The 22363-nt window shown below is 34.6% G+C and overlaps 1 protein-coding gene across 1 annotated transcript in view; it reads left to right on the forward strand.

Moving 5' to 3' along the window:
- The window catches only part of LOC128554163 (uncharacterized), a 49343-nt gene that overhangs the window by 4217 nt on the left and 22763 nt on the right, over positions 1-22363 (forward strand). Inside the window, exons 2-6 of the mRNA XM_053535413.1 lie at positions 7767-7871; positions 14823-14987; positions 15911-16114; positions 17840-17897; positions 18189-18349. Of these exons, the coding sequence (XP_053391388.1) occupies positions 7797-7871; positions 14823-14987; positions 15911-16114; positions 17840-17897; positions 18189-18349 (663 nt within the window). The 5' untranslated portion in view covers positions 7767-7796. The remainder of the gene's footprint in view (positions 1-7766; positions 7872-14822; positions 14988-15910; positions 16115-17839; positions 17898-18188; positions 18350-22363) is intronic.

Raw genomic sequence — 22363 nt, forward strand, 5'->3', positions numbered from 1 at the left:
TCCACTCTGTATCTCCTAAACCCATTGAAGGATTTTCATCAAGCTTGGGTCAAATGATCACCTCATCAAGAACTCATGAGTCAGCCGTGTCAACTCAAGGTCAAGGTCACAACTCAAGGTCAAAGGTTTGAGCTCTGTATCTCCTAAACCCCTTGAAGGATTTTCATGAAACTTGGGCCAAATGATCACCTCATTAAGACACTGTGCAGAATTCATGAGTCAGCCATGTCAGGTCAAGGTCACAGCTTAAGGTCAAAGGTTTACCCTTTCACTATCCATAGCAGTGGCGGGGGATTTAGCTGTCTTTCAGGCTGCTTTTTTAATATAGGGTTCAGCTGGTCAAAGTTCGATGTCAAAGCTGTAAATGGTTTCTGATCAATAACAGTTACTTCAGAATGATTCCTACCTAAGAAATTTTATAGGGCGATTGAATGGCCTATATCGTTTCGGGGATCCGTTAGGTTATTGATTAAGTTTATTGCATACACGCATGGCATGAAAAACGCACTTATGGGTTGTCCAACTTGTTACTTCGGTCTAATTATTTACAGTTTTACGCTGTTTATGCCATGATAATAACTATCATCGAAAGATATCATTTGGATTGGGCGTAAAAAATATTCTTTGTTTCCGGTATCCCGACCTACCCTAAATTTTTGGACCGACCCTAAATGTTTTTATGGCCTTGGAGATTTTTTGTTCAACCTGATGTTAATCATAACACTAGGAAACCAACACTTTGATTGCATATATTCTAAAAAGGTATACTCTATGTCATGAATGAATATTTCAAAGTCTAGTCATAATAGGGAGTAGTGACTAAATTTACAGGTTAAGAGGAATACATTTATTAAATATATGAGCAGAATTTAATATCAAATCGGACCGGAGGAATATTCGTACTTCTTATATAGTAAACATATGTAATCAACGTTCCTATAATTCGATGCAACAATGGAGATAAATAACTTTTTGGATACTGTATATGATCTGCGATGAGTTGTCTTTCTTCATTTAAGTACATACTGTTTAGTCCACCCGCCTAACCTGGGCATACGACAAAATATGAAGTGGAGTCTTGATGTGGAGGCATGGTGAGAAATTGGAGTGAGATTTTGGAGTCAAAATATGTTGGGTTTTTTTTATGCCCCAACTTTGCGGGGTAGGCATATAGATTTGCCCTTGTCCGTCCGTCCGTCAGTCCTTCCGAGAATGTTGTGTCGTGCCTAGCTCCAAAAGTATTTGACGTAAAGTCACAAAACTTTACAGGAATGTTGGTCAGCATGTGTAGTTGTGCACCTGGGATTTCACGTCCAGATTCATTCAGTCATGTAGGAGTTATGGCCCCTGACTATGTAAAAATTGGTAATTTTAGTGTTGTGTCTCGCCTAGCTCCAAATGTATTTGACGTAGAGTAACAAAACTTTACAGGAATGTTGGTCAGCATGTGTAGTTGTGCACCTGGGGTTTCGCGTCAGGATTCATTCAGTCATGTAGGAGTTATGGCCCCTGACTTAGTTAAAAATTGGTCATTTTAATGTTGTGTCGCGCATAGCTCCAAAAGTGTTTGACCTAGAGTCACCAAAGTTTACAGGAATGTTGGTCAGCATGTGCAGTTGTGCACCTGGGGTTTCGTGTCCGGATTCATTCAGTCATGTAGGAGTTATGGCCCCTGACTTAATTATAAATTGGTCATTTTAATGTTGTGTCGCGTGTAGCTCCAAAAGTATTTGACCTAGAGTCACCAAAGTTTACAGGAATGTTGGTCAGCATGTGCAGTTGTGCACCTGGGGTTCGCCCGCACCCTCCCCCCCCCCCCCCCCCTGCAATTTTTTTTTTCATTTCTTATTTTAGATTTTTTTCAAACCTTACCTGATGATTATGTTTATGCAAAGTATTCTGTATGCTGATATTTCTTTTGTCAATGTTTTCTATAATGCTGATGATGAAAATGCTGCTGATGGTTTTTATAACACTGATGATGATGGCAGTGTTGAATTGAGAAAGGGAGGGAAAAAGATGAAATAGCTATGCCGCTTCATTAAGATGGCTTTGTTTTGACTTTTTAATTGTTGCTGGTGGATGGTGGTGGTGGTTGTGGTGGTTATGATGATGATGATGATGATGATGCTGATGATTTTGAGAACAGAATGTTTTTGATGTTGAAAGCGATGAAAATATTTTCATTTTAGTGTTGTCAGTGAAATAAGAACGGCATGTATATGGTAATAAGGATTTATATTTGAAAATTATTGATGTTTGTGATGATGAAAATGTAATCAAAACGTTTGTTATGAAGCAAGACTTCAATTAATTAGAATAACTGTATATTAGTTTTTTTTATTTTTAAATCATTATCATCACTTACATCAGCATCAGAAAAAAATCCTGAAGGATATTTAGCAATATTGAACTGGAAAGCTCATGATTGGAATTTTTTAATCATTTTGAAATTATTTTAATATAAGATTGGAATTTCTCAACAACAAAAACCATATTGCCGATTTGGACGACATGAAAAGTTAACTTTGTTTACAATATACATTAAACACACTTATCAATGCAAGTCATGGCATCATTCCAGCGCTGCATGCTTTTGGGATTCTTTTATCACAAATCTAATTACCATATCTTCTGATCAGAAAAAAATCTTGAAAGATAACAGGCAACAATAAATAAAATTTGTACTTGCTATAAGAAGGCTTTAAGGTCAATTGTTTTGTCATTTCCTACATTTCAGTTGTGTTACACCTGCAAATTGTTTCTTTAGTGTGTGCCTTATAAAATTCATTCGTTGTGTAATCCTTTAAGCTTTGACACATTGAAGTGTCACAGAAACTTGAATAACATTGTTCTAATTAATGTCAACATCATTTTCATCAGCATCATCATCATCACCACCGTCACCATATCTACTATCATCACAACCACCACAACACTCATCATCATCTACAACTTAATCACCATCACCACTATCATCGTCCTCACCACTATCATCATCATCACCACTATCATCACAACTATAACGACATTCATCAGCATTACCAACATTATAATCTCCAGCAGCTCCACCATCATCAATATCAACAACCTTATCATCCGCACCACCACCACCATCATCATCATCATCACCGACAGCAACAACAACAAATCATCATCGTAATCATTACCATCATACTCATTATTACCAGCATCAATATCGTCGACACAATCTTCATCATCATCATCTGTTCATTATTTTCGTTAGTTTTACTGATGTTTTTGCTGAAAAGTGTTCGTTGTTGTTCTTGTTGTTGATGATGACTACACTGACTGAGGTGTTTGTATTAGAGAATTCTTTTCCTGTACTGGTTGGGAACCATTTTCCGGACAGGACCAGTTTCCGGACACATGTAATATCCGCTTTATTTCGTTGTTATTCATGTAATTGTTTCATCTAGATCATTTAGATGTTTGTTCTTCATGTCTACAACAAACCACTATTTTATAAGGCTGTATAATGTTTGGGTTTTTGATGATAACTCACCTGCGTTTACAAAACAACTTTCTGTCTTAGCGGGGCATGAAGATAGCATTGCGCATGCGCAGTAGTATACACATGCCGAGGTATCAAGTGGGGAAGAAATAATCAAACTACATAATGATTGTCTGCTGATAACATGTTCTACTTTTAATTTCACGCTAAAAGTTACGTAAGATGCAGAGCTGTCGATTTTTGCACTAATTTTATTCTATATCTATGGGAATTATCAAAAATTCGTATAAGACGAAATTCGAGTTTTTAGCCCACCATCATCAGATGGTGGGCTATTCAAATCACTCTGCGTCCGTGGTCCGTCTTCCTTCCGTCCGTCCGTCCGTCCGTCCGTCAGTCAGTCCGGGCTAACGAATTGGTACTTGAGTGTCTAGCAGGTTAGGGTTTGGACTCTTTGTTTATATGACAGTCACTTTAAATAGTGTCCAAAAGTGGGTTTATGTGACTAATTTTTGGGTTTATGTGGCTAAAATTTAACATTGAAAAGTCACTTAAGTATCATACCGTGAGTACGTCCGTCCGTGCCCGCGAAATGATGGTTAAGTGACTGCATAACGGTACTTTCTCTTTGATGTCATTCATTCCGTTCTGTTTATGTGACTATTTTTCTTTTTATGTGACTGTTAGAACAATAGAGAGAACAATGGGGGAGTCACATAAAGACCGTTTCGTTAGAACTTCCGTCCTTCCGTCCGTTAACAATTTCTCGTTATCGCATCTCCTCAGAAACTACCGGGGGATTTTGACCAAACTTTGTCAGAATGATGTATTGGTACCCTAGTTGTGTACCCCTGAAAATCAGACTGGTTCAACAATTTTTTAGTGAGTTATGGCCCTTTGTTTATTTCTATAATTTACATAGATTTATATAGGGAAAAACTTTGAAAATCTTCTTGTCCAAAACCACAGAGCCTAGGGCTTTGATATGTGGTATGAAGCATCATCTAGTGGTCCTCTACCAAGATTATTCAAATTATTTCCCTGGGGTCTAATATGGCCCCGTCCTGGGGGGTCACATGGTTTATATAGACTTATATAGGGAAAAACTTTGAAAACCTCTTGTTCAAAACCACAGGGCCTAGGGCTTTGATATTTTGTATGTGACATCATCTAGTGGTCTTCTACTAAGACTGTTCAAATTATCCCCCTAGGATCAATTATGGCCCCGCCCCGGGGGTCACATGGATTACATAGACTTATATAGGGAAAAACTTTGAAAATCTTCTTGTCCAAACCACAAAGCCTAGGGCTTTGGCATTTGTAATGTAGCATCATCTTGTGGTTCTCTACCAAGTTTGTTCAAATTATCCCCCTAGGGTCAAATATGGCCCCGCCCTGGGGGTCACATGGTTCATATAGACTTATATAGGGAAAAGCTTTTAAAATCTTCTGGTCAATAACCTACAACATTCAAATTTGGACCACATGTATGGTTTTGAGTGGCAAGATGAACCTTGACATGAGTTGACCTTGATTTTGACCTAGTGACCTACTTTCACATTTCTGTACCTACAGCCTTCAAATTTGGACCACATGCATAGTTTTGTGCACTGAAAAAAACTTTTACCTTGACATTGACCTAGTGACCTACTTTCACATTTCTCAAGCTACAGGCTTCAAATTTGGACCACATGCTTAGTTTTGTGTACCGAAACAAACTTTGACCTTTACATTGACCTAGTGACCTACTTTCACATTTTTGAAGGTACAGGCTTCAAATTTGGACCACATGCATAGTTCTGTGTTCCGAAATAAAATTTGACCTTGATTTTGACCTAGTGACCTACTTTCACATTTCTCGAGCTACAGCCTTCAAATTTGGACCACTTGCATAGTTTTGTGTACCGAAATGAACTTTGACCTAAAGATTGACCTAGTGACCTACTGTCACATTTCAGTAGCTACAGGCTTCAAATTTAGACCACATGCATAGGATTATGTACCGAAACAAACTTTGACCTGGACATTGACCTAGTGACCTGTTTTCACATTTTTGAAGGTACAGGCTTTAAATTTGGACCACATGCATAGATTTGTGTTCTGAAGTGTAATTTGACCTTGATTTTGACCTAGTGACCTACTTTCACATTTCTCAAGCTACAGCCTTCAAATTTGGACCACTTGCACAGTTTTGTGTACCGAAATAAACTTTGACCTTAAGATTGACCTAGTGACCTACTTTCAAATTTCTCAAACTACAGCCTTCAGACTTGATGCACATACATAGTTTTGTGTACAAAGAACTTTGTCCTTGAAATTGATCTACTGACCTACTTTCACATTTCTCAAGCTACAGCTTTCGAATTTGGAATACATGCACAGTGTTGTGTACGGAAATGAAATTTGACCTTGAGCTAGTCAATAAGTCTTGAAATTTGGAACACTCAAAAATGGCACATTGGTGGGCGCCAAGATCACTCTGTGATCTCTTATTTATAGTCAACCTCGGTTTGCTTTCGTAGCTGCTATTGGACGTCGGGTTATGTTTCATGTGCAATTTTGAAGAGATGAATGATAAAGAAATGTGTAGAAATAGTTTAATGACTTATTTTGATATCAAATTAACAATAAAACACCGTCAAAATATTTGTCCAGTAGAGTGTTCAATGATTTTGTCTGTCAAGGGTGATGAATTGGTTTTCATGGTATCAATGAGAAAGGCAATAACGAAGATAAAATAATTGTTGACATGACATAATCATATAAAACAAATCATACCTTTGCCATAATCAAAAATTCATTCCAATATTCACCATTGTATTACTGTTTGCAACAGCAACATAAATTATAATATTGTATTTCGTCTTATCATATTCAACCAATAACACCATCGCTTTTAATCTTAATAACTTTTCAAACCATATTTAATTTGACTCCAAAATCTTATTTCAAACGATTCCAAGCGCACTCCAGATTCCACTTCATATTTTGTCGTATGCCACTAGAATCTTATAACAAATAGTTATATCTACGTAATCATTTGTCAGTTCATTGATTTAAAAAAAAAGAACAGAACCGTTTGGGATTACTGTTCGCCTTTTTGCTGTCATAAAGTAGGCCACCACTTTTTTAAAAAAAATGTTTGAGAGTTCTAACACAACAGCATTCCAGAGATCACCTTTATCTCTGCAGTGTGTTGACACTGTTTTAACATGTATCAAGGCCATGCTGAGAGAGCAGCCTGTATATTAAAAGATGTCACTTTGATATTGTATTTCGTCTTATCATATTCCAAAAATAACGCCACCGCTTTTAATTTTAACTTTTCAAACCATATTTAATTTGACTCCAAATCTCACTTCAAAATAAGACTCCAAGGTCACTACAACATCTCCTGCCAGGACTCCACTCCAAGACGCCACTCCATATTTTGTCGTATGCCCCTAAGCTTTAGATATACACTATAGATCAAAATCATAATCTCAGAGTAGGATCTCTTTGAATCTTTTTTTTTAAACGGCTATCCTTTATAACGTCAATTTTATGGCAAAAAATGTATTTTTCAAAAATGAAATTTTATATGAAACACATTTAGTTTCTTCTGCTTGTTCTGAACAAATTTGTAGATCCTGAAGAAATTATCAGAGAGGTAAATGTTTTTTGGCCACTCATATTGACTTCTAACATTACAAAAAAACATACTGTAGCCAATGAGAGATTTTAGCAAGTTCTACATATGACATTAACTCCTACGTTTGACATATGACTTATTATTTCTCCCCCATAAAATGGGGGAGGCATATTGGTTTTGCCTTTGCCGTCCGTCTGTCCGTCCGCATTAAGCTTGTCCAGCTGTCACAGGTCAAACTGCTGTTAGGATTTCGACGAAACTTCTTAGGAGTGATCAGTACCAACCATTGTTGTGCATATCGCCGGCACGTTCCGCTTCGCTGCACAAAATGGCCGCCAGAGCTAAAAAAAAACGAGTACCAACCCAACAATTAGTAAATCCTATGTAGGATATATGTAGCACCTATGTTATTCACACATTTTTGCATATAAGTAGTAAATGAATCCTATTGTTTCTAAGTTCATAGACGCCACGTTATGTAACTTGCAAATACATAATTATCTCAGGCATGCCTGTTAAAGAGACCTATGTCTTTTTTATTGTGCTATGGGAAACATTTCCTATTTCATTTATTACCATACATTAACATCTCTTTACTATATTTCTTGAATATACAAGGTATATCTTTATTGCACCTTACATATATAACTTGTTTTACAGATACGAGAATAGGAAAATAGAAATCTTGCCATGGAAATCATAGTTATCGTAACAATAGATATAGCACGTTGTAACTACATGCTTCTTGGGAACGGATTACTTGTGGTGAATATGTTTTCTAGTTTTGCTGTGTCACCATGTTATTGCCTAGTTCATATCTTATTAATTTAGTAGTAGAGATAGACCCTATAAGAATTTCAACGATAGAAATACACTAAATAAAGTATAGATATTGATTTTAAGTCCTTGAAAAAAACAAAAATGATTTTACAAATGTGAAATTTTTGATAGTCATGTTATAATCAATAACAGAAGTTTTAATATTTAATCTAAAGCTGTGATCCGCAAAGAATGACAACTCTTGCCTAAAGCCATTATATCTATTAATTTACTTCCCTTGCAATTACACAATTGGGTCGAAAATGAAAACGGTTTAAGACACAATATCATACCTTTTTGCACAACAAAAACATTTAGGATTTATTCATATGTGTTTGATTTACCCTTTAAAACCTGCTTCATACGATTTACGATTTTGTCAGCTGAATTATGGTAAAAAAACCTTTTAACAAGCCGATAATAAAATGAAATACCAGAAAGTATATTTCAGAGTGCGGACAATACAGTATTGCTTGTATCAAAAACACTTATGTAATACTAGTAAAGGTGCAATTATATTGATCTCTGTTCCCTATGCCTACCTTCTTTAGATAGTGATTTTATGTAAATTTATTGGTAAATGTTGAATTATGTATATAACATAAATGATCTCTTATAACTCTGCTAGAGTGGCGGCAATGCATATACATGTATTTTATTGTGGTCTTCTTTTAATATATTGTGCATACTTGTGTCATGCCGATGAGATCTAAATAAATAAATAAATAGGTATTGCTGTGCTCACAACTATCAAGTCATTATCAGAAAATGTATCACGGACATGTTTTCATTAAACGATTAAAAAAATCAAAGCACTGAGAGTACTGATGGGGCGGTGCATTTCAGCTGTTTTTTGTAACATTCTTAGATGAAAGTCAAATATTGAGATAGGAACCTCACTGGTTTGCACAAGAGACTTCGTCTGACTGAGGATGACATTCATGCCAAATATAAGTTAGATTGCATTATTAAATGTGGAACACCACATTTTATCAATTATATTCAACGAGTTTAATAAATTTAATGTGGATAGTCACAAATGTAAGATGAATTCTTTTTATCACATGTTAGCCTTTCTTGTCGAAACACCAAATATTCGAATTTCTTCTGCTGTATAAACAAGTCAATTTGACCGACTTGGCCTATACTATAAATGACGTCAATGTCAAAGCTTTATTACAATAGTGTAGTATCGTTTTTATTTAAAGGCTGTATTACACTCCTGCAACGTCAAACATGTAATAAATAGAGAATATTAGGTTACTGTCATATAAATTAAAATTTATTAAGTCAGAGAAAATATAAACAAGAGGACCATGAAGGCCCTGTATCGCTCGCCTGACCTTTTGACTTAAAGAGCATCAAGATTAACATTCTGACCAAGTTTCATTAAGATATGGTCATAAATGTGGTTTCTAAAGTATAAAATAGCTTTTCCTTTGATTTGACCCGGTGACCCGGTGACCCAGTTTTTGACCTGACATGACCCAAGTTCGAACTTGACCTAAAGATCATCAAGATTAACATTCTGGCCAAGTTTCATGAAAATACAGACATAAATGTGGCCTCAATAAGCTTTTCCTTTGATTTGACCTAGTGACCTAGTTTTTTAACGCACCTGACCCAAATCTGCACAATAAAGATCATCAAAATTAATATGCTGACTAAGTCTCATCAAGATATCGTCATAAATGTGGCCTCTACAGTGTAAGTCAGCTTTTTCTTTGATTTGACCTGATGACCTAGTTTTTTATTCTAGATGACCTAGATTCAAATTAGACCTTAGATCATTAAGATCAACATTCTGACAAAGTTTCATGAAGATTTAGTCATAGATGTGGCCTCTACAGTGTTAACAAACTTTTCCTTTAATTTGAACTGGTGACCTAGTTTTTGACCCAAGATAACCCAATATCAAACTCGTCAAAGACTTTATTGAGGGTAACATACTGGCCAAGCTTCATTAAGATTGGGCCCAAATTGTGACCTCTGGAGTGTAAACAAGCTTTTCCTTTAATTTGAACTGGTGACCTAGATTTTGACTCCAGATGACCCAATGTCAAACTCTTCCAAGATTTTATTGAGGGTTCCGCTTTTCCTTTGATTTGACCTGGTGACCTAGTTTTAGAGCTAAGATGACCCAATCTAAAACTCATCAAAAATTTTATTAAGGGTAACATTCTGACTAAGTTTCATCGAGATTGGCTCAAAATTGTGACCTCTAGAGTGCTTACAGTCAAATTGTTGACGACGACGACCGATGACCGACACAGGGCGATCACAAAAGCTCACCTTTGAGCACTTTGTGCTCAGGTGAGCTAAAATGAGGCTAAACAATCATTTGTTACTACATTCAATTTGATCCAAGTCTGCCTTGCATATAATTCTGGATACCATAACTAAATAAGGTCTTTTATATACTGACAGTGATCATTTAGTTATGGCAGTGTCCTCTTAAATTCAACTGTTTAAGATCAGCACATAAAATGCGGGTTCACTGTTAGAATATTGCAAAAAAGTAATGTCTACATATAATTGTAATATAATTCAAATGTTTTGTCAAAAGAAGAGGCCTAGGCCTATAAAATTGGGAAATTTCTGCGAGCTAACTGCCCAGATTGAGAAAAAATGCCATTTATGGAAATATGTTGTTAATGTAAAAAAGTTAAACAGTAATAAATATTTTAGACTCAAATTTAATTTTTACTGTTAAAGATTAGACTATACAGCACTTTATTTTTCAGACTTCCAAGTTTCACAAATCTAATCACAGGCTGAGTTTTTGGTGTTATTATTACCGGTACCCTCAAATTTACGCTTATTTAATACACAGGCGAACTATGACCTCTGATTTCTTTAGATACTGCCACGCATTTAATTGATTGATTTACAGTAATATTTCCCATCATATGACATTTTGTTGGGAGAATAAACAACCGGAAGTAAACAGAGAAAGATGAATTAAATTTATCTCCCCTGGGTGGACAAATAGCTCAGTGGTTTGCACACTGGCCTTCCAATCCTGAGGTTGGGGGTTTGATCCCCGGCAGCTACTCTGGAATTTTCAGAAACGCTTTTCAACGCTTTTCAGTGTTTCCCATCCAACTAAAGGTGTACTGGTCACGAACCCAGGCAATCCTTGCGTGTATCAGTGCTATACACTTGGCACGTTAAAGAACCAGGCTGTCTACTCGAAATGAGCTAGGCTAAGTTAGCCGGACAAGCCTGTATCTGATTTCTGATCTCTCTGTCACGGGGGCTTTGTCTCACTTTGTCCCTCTGGTCAGATCGCTCTGTGTCAGTACTAGTAGAGAATGAATTATGCGCCCTGTGTGGCTGCATTTGAACTATGTAAAAATTTAATATACAACGCCAGTGAATATACTATGTGTAATATTAGGCGTTTAATCAAATGGAGCAGTTTCAGTTTCAGAAGCACAGACTAACATCTGGGTCACAGAACATAATGGATTAGACTGGTAATGCGCAACACGCAGTACTTTGCGATATAGTATGACAAAAAATTGATACCCGACAACCGCTTCCCCGATAAAACTAAAATGTAAACAAAATAAAACCAGTTGTTGGTGTGACTTTGGGAAATTTCATGTTGCATTTTGAGAAGTTTCTCTGCTGTTTTTGGAAAATCTTTGATTAAAATAGAATAGGCTTGTTAAAAATAGACATCAACAACACCAAATACACAATTTAAAATGTGTTCATGGAAAATAATGATTTATTTATTAATTGCCTAAGATTTAATAGGCGAGATCATGTCTGTATACAAATCCGTTGTATATTCTATTTATAGAACTGATAAGAAAAGATCGGATGGACAGACACCGAGCGTCCATGTTTTTGGTTAACAGTGATGTTCAAAAGGCTTATAATTTCTGAAATCACAAATGATATATTAATAATTTTTTGATCAATGGAAAGGATATAAAATAAGCATGTATTGATAACTTTTAATTATCATTTTGAAATAAAACGGATTAATTATGAACGCTTAATAACTTACGGTGTTTTCCTAAAAGTTAAGGGCATCTATGGTGCTATTTAAATCATATGTCATTTAAAACGGTTATTCATTTTCAAAAGATATTTGAATAACGAAACATGAATATCGTAAGCATTTCGAAACTTTTTGATTTTTTAATATCCATAAATGAACGAAATTATTAATAAAATCTTGAAAGTAGATCCCTCGGAAGCACCGAAAACAAGGCAAACTGAAAATTGCAGACTCGGTTTGATTGAGTCTGTTCGTGAGCAGTAATGGAAAGTTCAACACTGCCCACGCCCCCTAGCACCGGCTTAAGCGGTATCCAATCTTCAAATCTAAATGAGTTGAAATCAATGATTCCGAAGGACCAGAAAATATAACAACTAAAGATTCTAATCCCATACACAATGTAAAATCTTTTTTTTTTTTGCCCGCCACCAGATAAACAGGTGCTGATGTGTGACGTCAGGGTGATCTATCCTATTTGAAAAGGAAAAACTTTGGCTACAAACAACAGTTGATTTCTTTCTTAATAAAGATTTAATTCCACATAGAAAAGATTGGGAAACCAAAAAATCGGTCATGTGGTTTACGGAATACCTAATTATTAATTAAGTTATTATCGATTCCGAAAATGGCAAATCGACGGGAAAACAGTTAACTGGAGTGGTATTTGTTGCACAAATATTTTGTTTTTCGGTGTACACTAATACTAGTATTACTAATAGAATGTGGTCCAATTGATGGGATACCAATTTGTAAAGATGTGCGTTTTGTAATATATTATTTAAGCGAATGCAACTACTTTGGACCTGTTGACTTTCAAAGAACAACTGGCTTTGACGATGGAATTTAATGCTCGTTCATGACCATATCAAAGACATTCGACTACCTTGCATAGAAATCTGAAGATTAATACGTCAAACCGTTATCTATTTATTTATGGCAGTGGCTACGATTACGGTACCCTAATCCTAGCCTCCGATTCTAGGATTATGGAAGTTCCGTATTCCTAGACAACCCTATGAGGATAGGCTAGGATTACGGAAGTATTTAAAAGGCATCAAATATATGTTAAGACACGCATAAATGATATTGTAAACTTACATATTTCACTTTAGAATAGCGAAAACGAAATACAAAAACATATACGAGTGTTGATTTCGCCCGATTCTATATGCGAGGAAATCTGACAGGCAAAATCTATATTTAAAGAATAGAACATTTTTTAAAATCCTTTTAAGCTATTATTAACAAAAGATTTCTTCGTTTGTCTGCCATTTTCAAAAAAGAAATGATATCTACTATGTTCTTGGAAAGAAAAACGTATGCATACGGGTGTTGATTTCTCCTGTTTTTACGCGGAAAACTCAAGTGACGGGCAAAATTAACTCATTAAATTTAAAGTATAGAATTTTTTTAATCTAACTTTGACCCTCATATTTCTATTATCTTTCCGCGCGCCGCCATTAATATATCTTTTAAGATTATATTAACTCAAATTGGCTGATCTATAACACGAAATAATAGGGCAGGCATGAAAAAAGGCTATTTTAAGTTAATTAAGTAAGTTTACAGAATCATTTATGCATGCCTCTAAAATACTTCCGTAATCCTAGCCTATCCTCATAGGGTTGTCTAGGAATACGGAACTTCCGTAATCCTAGAATCGGAGGCTAGGATTACAGTACCGTAATCGTAGCCACTGCCTTTATTTATACTGCTTTACCCCTCCTTACGAGTATTATGTGCAGCTGCTCGCCTGTACAAGAAATTTAAAAGTAGAATTATGGACAGTAGAATACAAAAATAGCTGAACAGCTGAATTACTGAATACAGCCTTTGAAATAAATCAAACATATTATAAAATAGGCGCTGAAAAACAAACGCTAACCTTGTTTAGCTTTGTGCCCGACCTCTCTGTTCTGCTTAACATTCTTGAATAATTTTGATTTACTGCCATGCAAAATTTTGTCCAAAGTTAGTTGTATACCGAACTACCCATCTTCACCAAGCAAACGAATGACGTGACTTATACACACGCCATAACGCCGCTTGACAGAACAAATAGGTAACCCGTATCCTCGATGATTTTATTCAGTAACACTCCATTCCAGATGCAATATCTTCTTAGATTGAATTGCAAAAAAGCTAAAATCCTGTTGTTTCCTGAACGCCTGAACAAATGCTAACACGAGTCACCTTCCGTTTCCGTTATAAAAACGTTTATGTAGTAATTGCAAATACGGTATGCATACACTATACATTTGTACTATGGTCTCACGAACCTAATAAAAGTCCAGTTTATAATAATAATCGCATAGATATGTCTTTTTTGCAGTTATTCTAAAGAACAAGATGGCGTCGTTTTAAAAAAATATAAAAAAATGTAGTCCGCCAAGCTTACAAGTCACTGACCTGCATATATTTTTAGACAATTCAGGTTAAAACCAAGTGGGGTTTTCCCTCATGACGTCAGAGTGTAAAAATAGTCTGGCTTACCTGCCCCTTCACTGTCGTACTAAAATACATAGTACGACGGGAACCAGACTAGTCTAAAATAGCCGTAATATAGGTCATATTCATGCGCTTTGTTGTAGGTGCTCTTATTTATGAGAGGATGTAGAAAGTGGATGCGCTTTGCCGTTTTGCACTAAGAAGTGACGGGATTTCATTTTCCCGTCTTAATTCCATTGGAGGCGGAGCTTACGCACCGCCCCAACTAAGGAAAATCAATAAAATGGACATGCATTTTCGAAATGTCTCCTTTTTTATTTCATTTTTCTGTGACAGTTTGCCTCCTCAGTATCTTTCTTTTAAATTACTACCTTGTACAAATATGCAAAAAAATAAAGAATGTTTAGATCCATTTAATAAAATATATATTTCAGTCACTCCAAGGTATAGAGAGTTCCATTTTGATAGGACCATATGGACGTTTTCATTGCTGTGGTGTGGAGGCCAAACAAACGTATGAGCGTTTAAAATCGGAGCGGGATACGGACTGGTCTTTCTGTCAGGATCCGTTTGGAGCAATGAATCATTGCAACAACAAGGTATTCAATTATCCAATCTAACCTGAGTCGATGCTAGTTTAAGTGTGATGTCAGCTATTTATTTGTCTTTCTGTCTCGCTGGCTAGCTGATTTTCCGTATCTCTACTATGGTTGTTTTGATGTCTGTCTGACACAATACTTCTGATGATTGTCTTGGTTTGGTCCCAAATCATTTTTACGACAGAAAACGTTCGCCCGCAAAAAAGACACACTGATGTAAGCTTTGTTTTCAAAACACTAATTATTAAAATTGTGGTGATAGCACCGTCGATTCATATTTATGTTAATATTTTCAATCCAATTCAGTTTTCAACTTAATGTGTTTATTCTCTCAATTCAAGATTACATGACAAAATGAGGTACAATACATACTATACAATATTTAACTATAACGAGGCTTATACATTGACATAACAGGAGGTATAATACTAGCACTAAGTTCCATAATAATAATATTTTTGATGTTTTTGATACGGGAGAGTAACAATTTGCCAATCTTCAAATCAGGTATTTCTTTAAATATTTATAGTAACCAGAAAGTCAACCATGTAGTATAATTTCCTGTAAAAAAATAAAAGATAATGCAGTGCTCCTGAACGCTCATAATTTTTTTAAGAGAAATTGTAGAATACTGTAAATTCCTGCTGGATCATAATGTCATGTTTGATTTCCTTGTTATTTCGACAAGAAGACAAACTTGTAACGTATTTTGTTAAAAGAATTAATCAGATTAAGACAGTACCGTTCGAAAACCAAAAATGTAACTGGAATTAAATAATTGAAATATTGTTAACTTTCAAGTATGTTATATTTTGATTTCAGAAATGAGCGCCGTACGTGCTTCTTTGACATCTATTTTTTTTTTTTTTTTTTTTTTTTTTCGTTTTTTTTTTTTTGCAATTTAAATATAATCTTTTACACAGGATGATTTGACAGTAAGAGATCATGCGGGGAAAGAAATACCAGCGAAGACGGTATTTGGGCTTGCTATCCGTCACCTGAAAGAACAATCACTACAACAAATCAGGCACAGTGGTAGAAAAGATGTCTCTCAAAACGATTGTGTTTGGGAATTTATTTTGCCACCAGATTGGAGTGATATTGCGGTACAGACGTTCAAAAAAGCTGTTAGTAAAATGGTTTATGTTTTTAATGCAGTTTTGAACTAAAATTGATTTTTCCTCGCATTTATACAGCATTTTATTACACGTTTAAAGGTTTTCTAGTACATTCTATATAATATATATACTGACAGTTCAAGTTTTTGAAAATGATGGTGCTACGAAATCCTGCCTTCAGATTATTTGTAATGTAGTCTTTTTAAAGAGTCCTAATCATTTGATGAAATTGCCATATGAGCTTGTAGCTATTTGCATTTTTAAGATATTTAGTTAGCATATAAATGGGAACCTGTTTTCTCTCACATTTTTACTTATCTCCTATGCATTTGTTGATTAAATTAAAACGTTTGTATTTGATTATACTTTTGAATTAATATTTTTTGACTTGTCGACTTTTAATTTAAGGTAATAATTGATAATCAGCAAATACAATGTACGACTGGGTTATTATTTCCACACATATATACCATTAACACAAGATCGAACAATGAGTAAATCCGAAAACTTACAAAACTTACAAGTGCTGCCAATGGAAGTCATTATCTATACATTCAAAATAATTCATTCAATGTAATTTGTCGCTTAGCAGCATGAAATCTGTTGAAAAACGACATTTAATGTTTAATTTTTGATATCAAAACTGTTCAAGCGTCTTGACTCGTGTAAAGTGATAAAAGATATAAAAGTGTTATCTTTCATATTTATGGTTTCCGTCGAAAGTTGATTATTTCGGATATTTATGATATTGTGTGTACAATCTATTGCTACATGAAGGCTAAAGGCTAAGATTAGATTTCGTAACTCTTAATTTCTCCGAAACCCCTTCAAAACGTTCGGTAGTAAAACAATGTGGAAAATTCATGTTCCAGACTCAGGGTCCGTATTGATTAACAATTTATAGATAGCTACTATATCTGCTGCACTATAAATATTCCATGAACAAAATTTTTGAAAATTCAAAATTTCATACTTTAATTAAAACTTTAATCTTGATAAGACATGGACTTTGTTTCTATTCATGTCTTCTTGGCCCTTCAAAGGCTTTATATGTTTTTCCCAATGTTCAACTCATCAAGACGATGAGCATGACCAACCCACATTTCAACAAAGTTTGCTCAATGAACATCCGTAGGTTATTGTTAAATGCTCATATCCGTCCCTCTACATTCCTACTAATATCATATTTCATAACCGTTTGAAGGTCATTCTATAAAATATGCGGAAAGTGTTCCCCTTTGACAAAAGAAAAATTAATGCTGAATCCGTGTTTCAGTTGCGTAGGTTCATATTTCTTAAAGAATTTGAAAAAATGTCATGAAATTTCAGTTGCAAAATCTATGGTCAAATCGTGTCGTCACAAATAAGGCTATATGTTTCAGCACTTATTCAGTCTTTATTTGTTTTAAATTCATTCCCTATTAGTTGAGTTTATAATGATTTATTTTAGCTCCATTGTGATGAAAGCTACAAGCTTTTGTAAACCACTCTCGAGACTGCATCCCGGAAAAATTAGTACTGCTGTCATATGAGAAGACGTGGTCTTGACCCAGTGGAACTCGAACCTACGACTCCCGGGTTGAGCGACTGACACCTTAACCACTAGACTAGACCCCACTTCCTTATTGTTCCTATTTGACAGAACATGATTATCTTGAACTAACACATTCACTGAAAAGTTGATGAAATTAATTTTTGCTATAGAAATGTACAATTTTTATCTTGGAATTTTAGACTGAGATACCGGCGCATCTTCTGTCTGTTGAAAGAAAGGAGATCAATATATGTGAAGGTGTGAAGTATTAGCTAATTCTTGTGTCTTTGCAAATATATAGATTCCTTCAAATGTTATATTGGACATTGTATATTTGTATTGGTCATTTGCTTTTACCGCTTATAGTTTAAATCTTATGTACATAAAAGAAACGGCAGCAAGATGTTCAAGTTTCAACGTTTTCAATTTTCTATTTTGTTAATTTAATGTCTAAATTGTTTAAATTACATTTAAAATGACGTTAAAATTATTATATCATCGCTGCTATATGTAGTAATATTTCATTTTGAATATTCTGTTATTTTATAGAATTATGTTGTGAGGAACTAGTAAACGAGATTTTGCTGTCTCTGTCGCTTCTGGTAAACCAACTACAGTTACCGAACCTTGACGAGTTTCAGCATGAGCACGTAAATAACACTCGCAACTTTCATACAAAGTCCAGTAATCAGAACCAGTCTTTTCATTTGGTAAGGTTCCTTTCTACATATCTGCACGAAAGCTGTTTTTTTTATCTTCATTCTCTCAGCTACATTCAGCCATTGTTATTCAAGGATATAAACTTTACTTAAAACTATAAACAGCTTTTGTATTTGATCTTTCTTATTTAAAACCTTTAAGGTCAGGAGCTTACGTGTATTACAAAAATATCGCTTATAACGTATTCTTATAATCAAGTATACTAAAATGTACGCTACGTATGATACCGATCGTACTTTTTCTCAGTATCAGGAGGAATGAAATCAAATATTTCATTAAGTATGTAGTTTTTCGTTTATTTAGGAATTTTGTACTAATCTGCCTAATTGCGTGTCTTAGTGGTGAAATGTGCAGTTGAAATGGGCTAGTATATTTTTCCATTTAATACGATGGTTCTCATAGGGTATAACATGCATTTTTGTCTTCATTATACGAGAGGCATTCAACGTGTATTTAAACACAGTGCCATCATTCATATATGTCCAATGATCTGTATATCATTGCAACACATGTACAGTTTGACACCAGTTTCTGTAATTTATCATTCAGCAAGACAGGAGGAGACGGCAATGTTTACGAATAGTTTATTGGTACGGTTTCCTCCTTTTAACTTTACGATCTGCCTCTCAGAAAGTGAAGTTCCATAAATGGTGTTCAATTATAAGATGGACACCCCACTACTTAGAGTATACGATGTATATATACATTATTCAAAATGTATTGAACAAAAGTAAAATAATGCGTTAGTATAGTCATAGAAAATGTAACAGATATACATGGTTTCTACGAAGGTTTAAACCTACCGTAATAATACTTAACAGGAAAGCTATTAGTATAAATTGGTACTCCAATGTCCGTTATGTCTAGTTTTCTTTAAACAACCATGATCTATTCCAGTGCTAACGCTGGTTACCAAAGCTAATCTTAATAAAGCATAAAGGGCCTGTTTGTAACACTTTGGCTGATCTAATGGTTCCGTTCCATTGTATTCAGGAGAGAGATATTTACCTAATACGTGCCTTTATTATTTTTACTATAATTAAACATAGTGAGGTATTTTTTAGAGTATTTTCGTTTATGTAATTATTACAAATATGTTGTAACATTTTTTAATTTTAGAGAAGATGACGTAATTCGTTCGAGTAAGGTAAAAGAAAAACCAGCTGTAATGTTGATTAATTACATAGCTGATATTTATATTACTTGCATGCAAGAAAATACAAGTTAAACCGTATGTGTTGCTTCCAGCATTGGTGGTGGGAAACTAAAATGTTATTTCGGAAGCTTGTTCTGTTTTGTATTTGATCTGCAAAAATGTACAGCAGTTTGCATTTTAAACAGTCTGTTTCCAGGATACAGTAGCAAATGGAGTCAAAATGGGAATTTTATTTACATTATTTATGGTTTGTTTTCGTTAAACAAAATATTCTATAGAAGTGCTTTCAGAATGCAGGATAACTGTTCCCCGTATGTTAAGTCCAAAATCTTTAAGATATAATTATGGGTATAAATGTATCTCAATCGTACTAATGTAAGTTACGTGTGTTATTAAAATTGTTACTGACAATTTCTCAGTTTATAAAGTAACACCTTCATAGTTTGACAAGGTATTTGCATTTTTGTTTGCTGACTGACGCATATTACTGGTACGTTAAACTGGTGTTTTTAAAAAGCCTATGTTCACTGTCTTTGTAGAGAAGTTATGATCATGAAAAATGGTTATATCTAATTATATCTAGCTATAGATGCCTTTGAATTTAGAGTGATTTCAGCATACAACATTATATTTTCAGTTTTATACAAAGAGAGAGCGATATTTGGCTAATACGTGCCTTTATTATTTTTACTATCATTAAACATAGTGAGGTATTTTTTATATATATATGATTGTATGTCATCATGTAATGATGAACATTTAATAACTACCAAAAGATATACCAAAGAGTCTAGACTGAAGCATCATCAAAGTGACTTGTGCAAGAATAACCTATTTGTCTGCTAAGTGTTGACATAACCAACCATTGCACCATGCTGAAGTGCCGTCTACACAGCAAATAGAGTTACAGATATTGTTGAAGTTTTTATAGAGCTGTTGTTTCGTGTTGATATTCTCACTTATCAAAAAGTTTTGAACTAATTTGGAATCAATGGCTTATAATCTTATAATTGAACACTATTTATGGAACTTCACTTTCTGAGAGGCAGATCGTAAAGGTAAACCACTTTGCCGTCTAACAATAGCGCCAGGATGCATATTCCAGTCGAAGTTGTATCAAAAGTATTGGCGAAATGTTAACTGTTATAGAAATATCGTAAAAAAATGGTTTTCTATTTTGACATATACGAAGGTCGACATAAATGCGAAGAAAACAATACGAAATATGACCCATTTTATGTCATTGTGTTAATGAGAACTAGTGTAAGAAGTTTCATTTTCTTTTAAACATTACATCGTCTAACACTTGGATCCGCCATTCTCATTTTACTTTTTCGCAGTTTCAAAACGTTTCTAGCCTCTTTTCCTCTTCATATTTGGCATATCTTTTGGTAGTTATTAAATGTTCATCATTACATGATGACATACAGTTTGCAGGAATTAAGTCAACATATTCTAGTTTAGATTGAAGCATCATGAAAGTGACTTGTGCAAGAATAACCCATTTGTCTACAAAGTGTTGACATAACCAACCATTGCACCATGCTGAAGTGCCGTCTACACAGCAAATAGAGTTACAGATATTGTTGAAGTTTTTATAGAGCTGTTGTTGCATGTTGATATTCTCACTTATCAAAAAAGTTTTGAACTAATTTTGAATCGATGGCTTTTTTTAAACAAATTGCATATAACATAATCACATATATTGAAAGTCATTGACATGGAAAATCGATGCTTTTGGATAATTTAAACAATAAATGTTCCTAAACATTTAACGTAATGCAGTCAAAGTGCCATATATTTGATAAACATTTGCGTTTTGGAATATATTATTTTTTAAACTATTAGATACCTTATCTACTTTTGTGGCATTAAAATTAAAATATCGTGTAAAAACATAAAATTGGTAACTGATGTTTACTTAATATTCCTGTGAAATATCGATTTAATCCAGTTACAATTGACCAAGTCATCCATTGTCGAATTTATACACACACACATATAGAGTGTTTATATTTCAATAATGAAACGCGAAGAAAAATGAGAAATCAGAGCTTACATTTAAGCACGGGTTTCCTTGTGAGTGTCTCCAAAAGAGACATTCTGAATTTCGTATCCATGGAAGTTCTGTAGTGGCATTAAAACAGTTTTTACGTTGAGTTTAAGTTTCAATGGGTTCAAAAAGTCTTTAAGACAGTAATCGGCCAAGCAAGCCTGTTGATGCAGCAAAGGTAAGGTATAAGAAGTTGGTTGAATACTGGTGTTCCAAAAAGCTCAAATTACATGCATTTCAGAAAGTATCGTCCATCATATTCTGGCTGACCATTTGTAATTAAAGAAGTTTGTGCTAGATGGGTCCCACATTTGTTGACATCAGACTAAAAGTCCAAGCGTTTACATTGTGCCTAAACAAACTGCTGAAATAAAATATATGAAAATTGTAATGCAAGAAAAGTTTTGGGTTGCTCACTGGGGATTAACCTTGGGCCCCAGCTATGCAAAAATCAAAAAAAAGATGGCTGAGTAAAAGTCAGGCAAGGCCGGTCATTGCAAAAAGGACAGAAAGTGCAAGAAAGTTTCATATGCCATTTTCTTCTATTCTAATGGCCTCGTTGTATAAATTCTTTGTAAAGAGCGTAAAACAACCACAGGCAAGTTTTGCGAAAATAAAGAACTCCAGCTGTTAAAACAATATCAAAAGAAACGCCGCCCATGAAATTTAGCTAGTTCATTATAATGTATCCGCCAACAAAAGTCAAATTGTACAGATTTGAAATTCTTAGATCAGAATAAGATAATGTTTTTCAGGTTAAGCACCCACATACTTTCCTGATACCGCCCTTAATTC

The sequence above is a fragment of the Mercenaria mercenaria genome, unplaced genomic scaffold (assembly GCF_021730395.1).
Source record: "Mercenaria mercenaria strain notata unplaced genomic scaffold, MADL_Memer_1 contig_4774, whole genome shotgun sequence".
Classification (NCBI taxonomy): domain Eukaryota; kingdom Metazoa; phylum Mollusca; class Bivalvia; order Venerida; family Veneridae; genus Mercenaria; species Mercenaria mercenaria.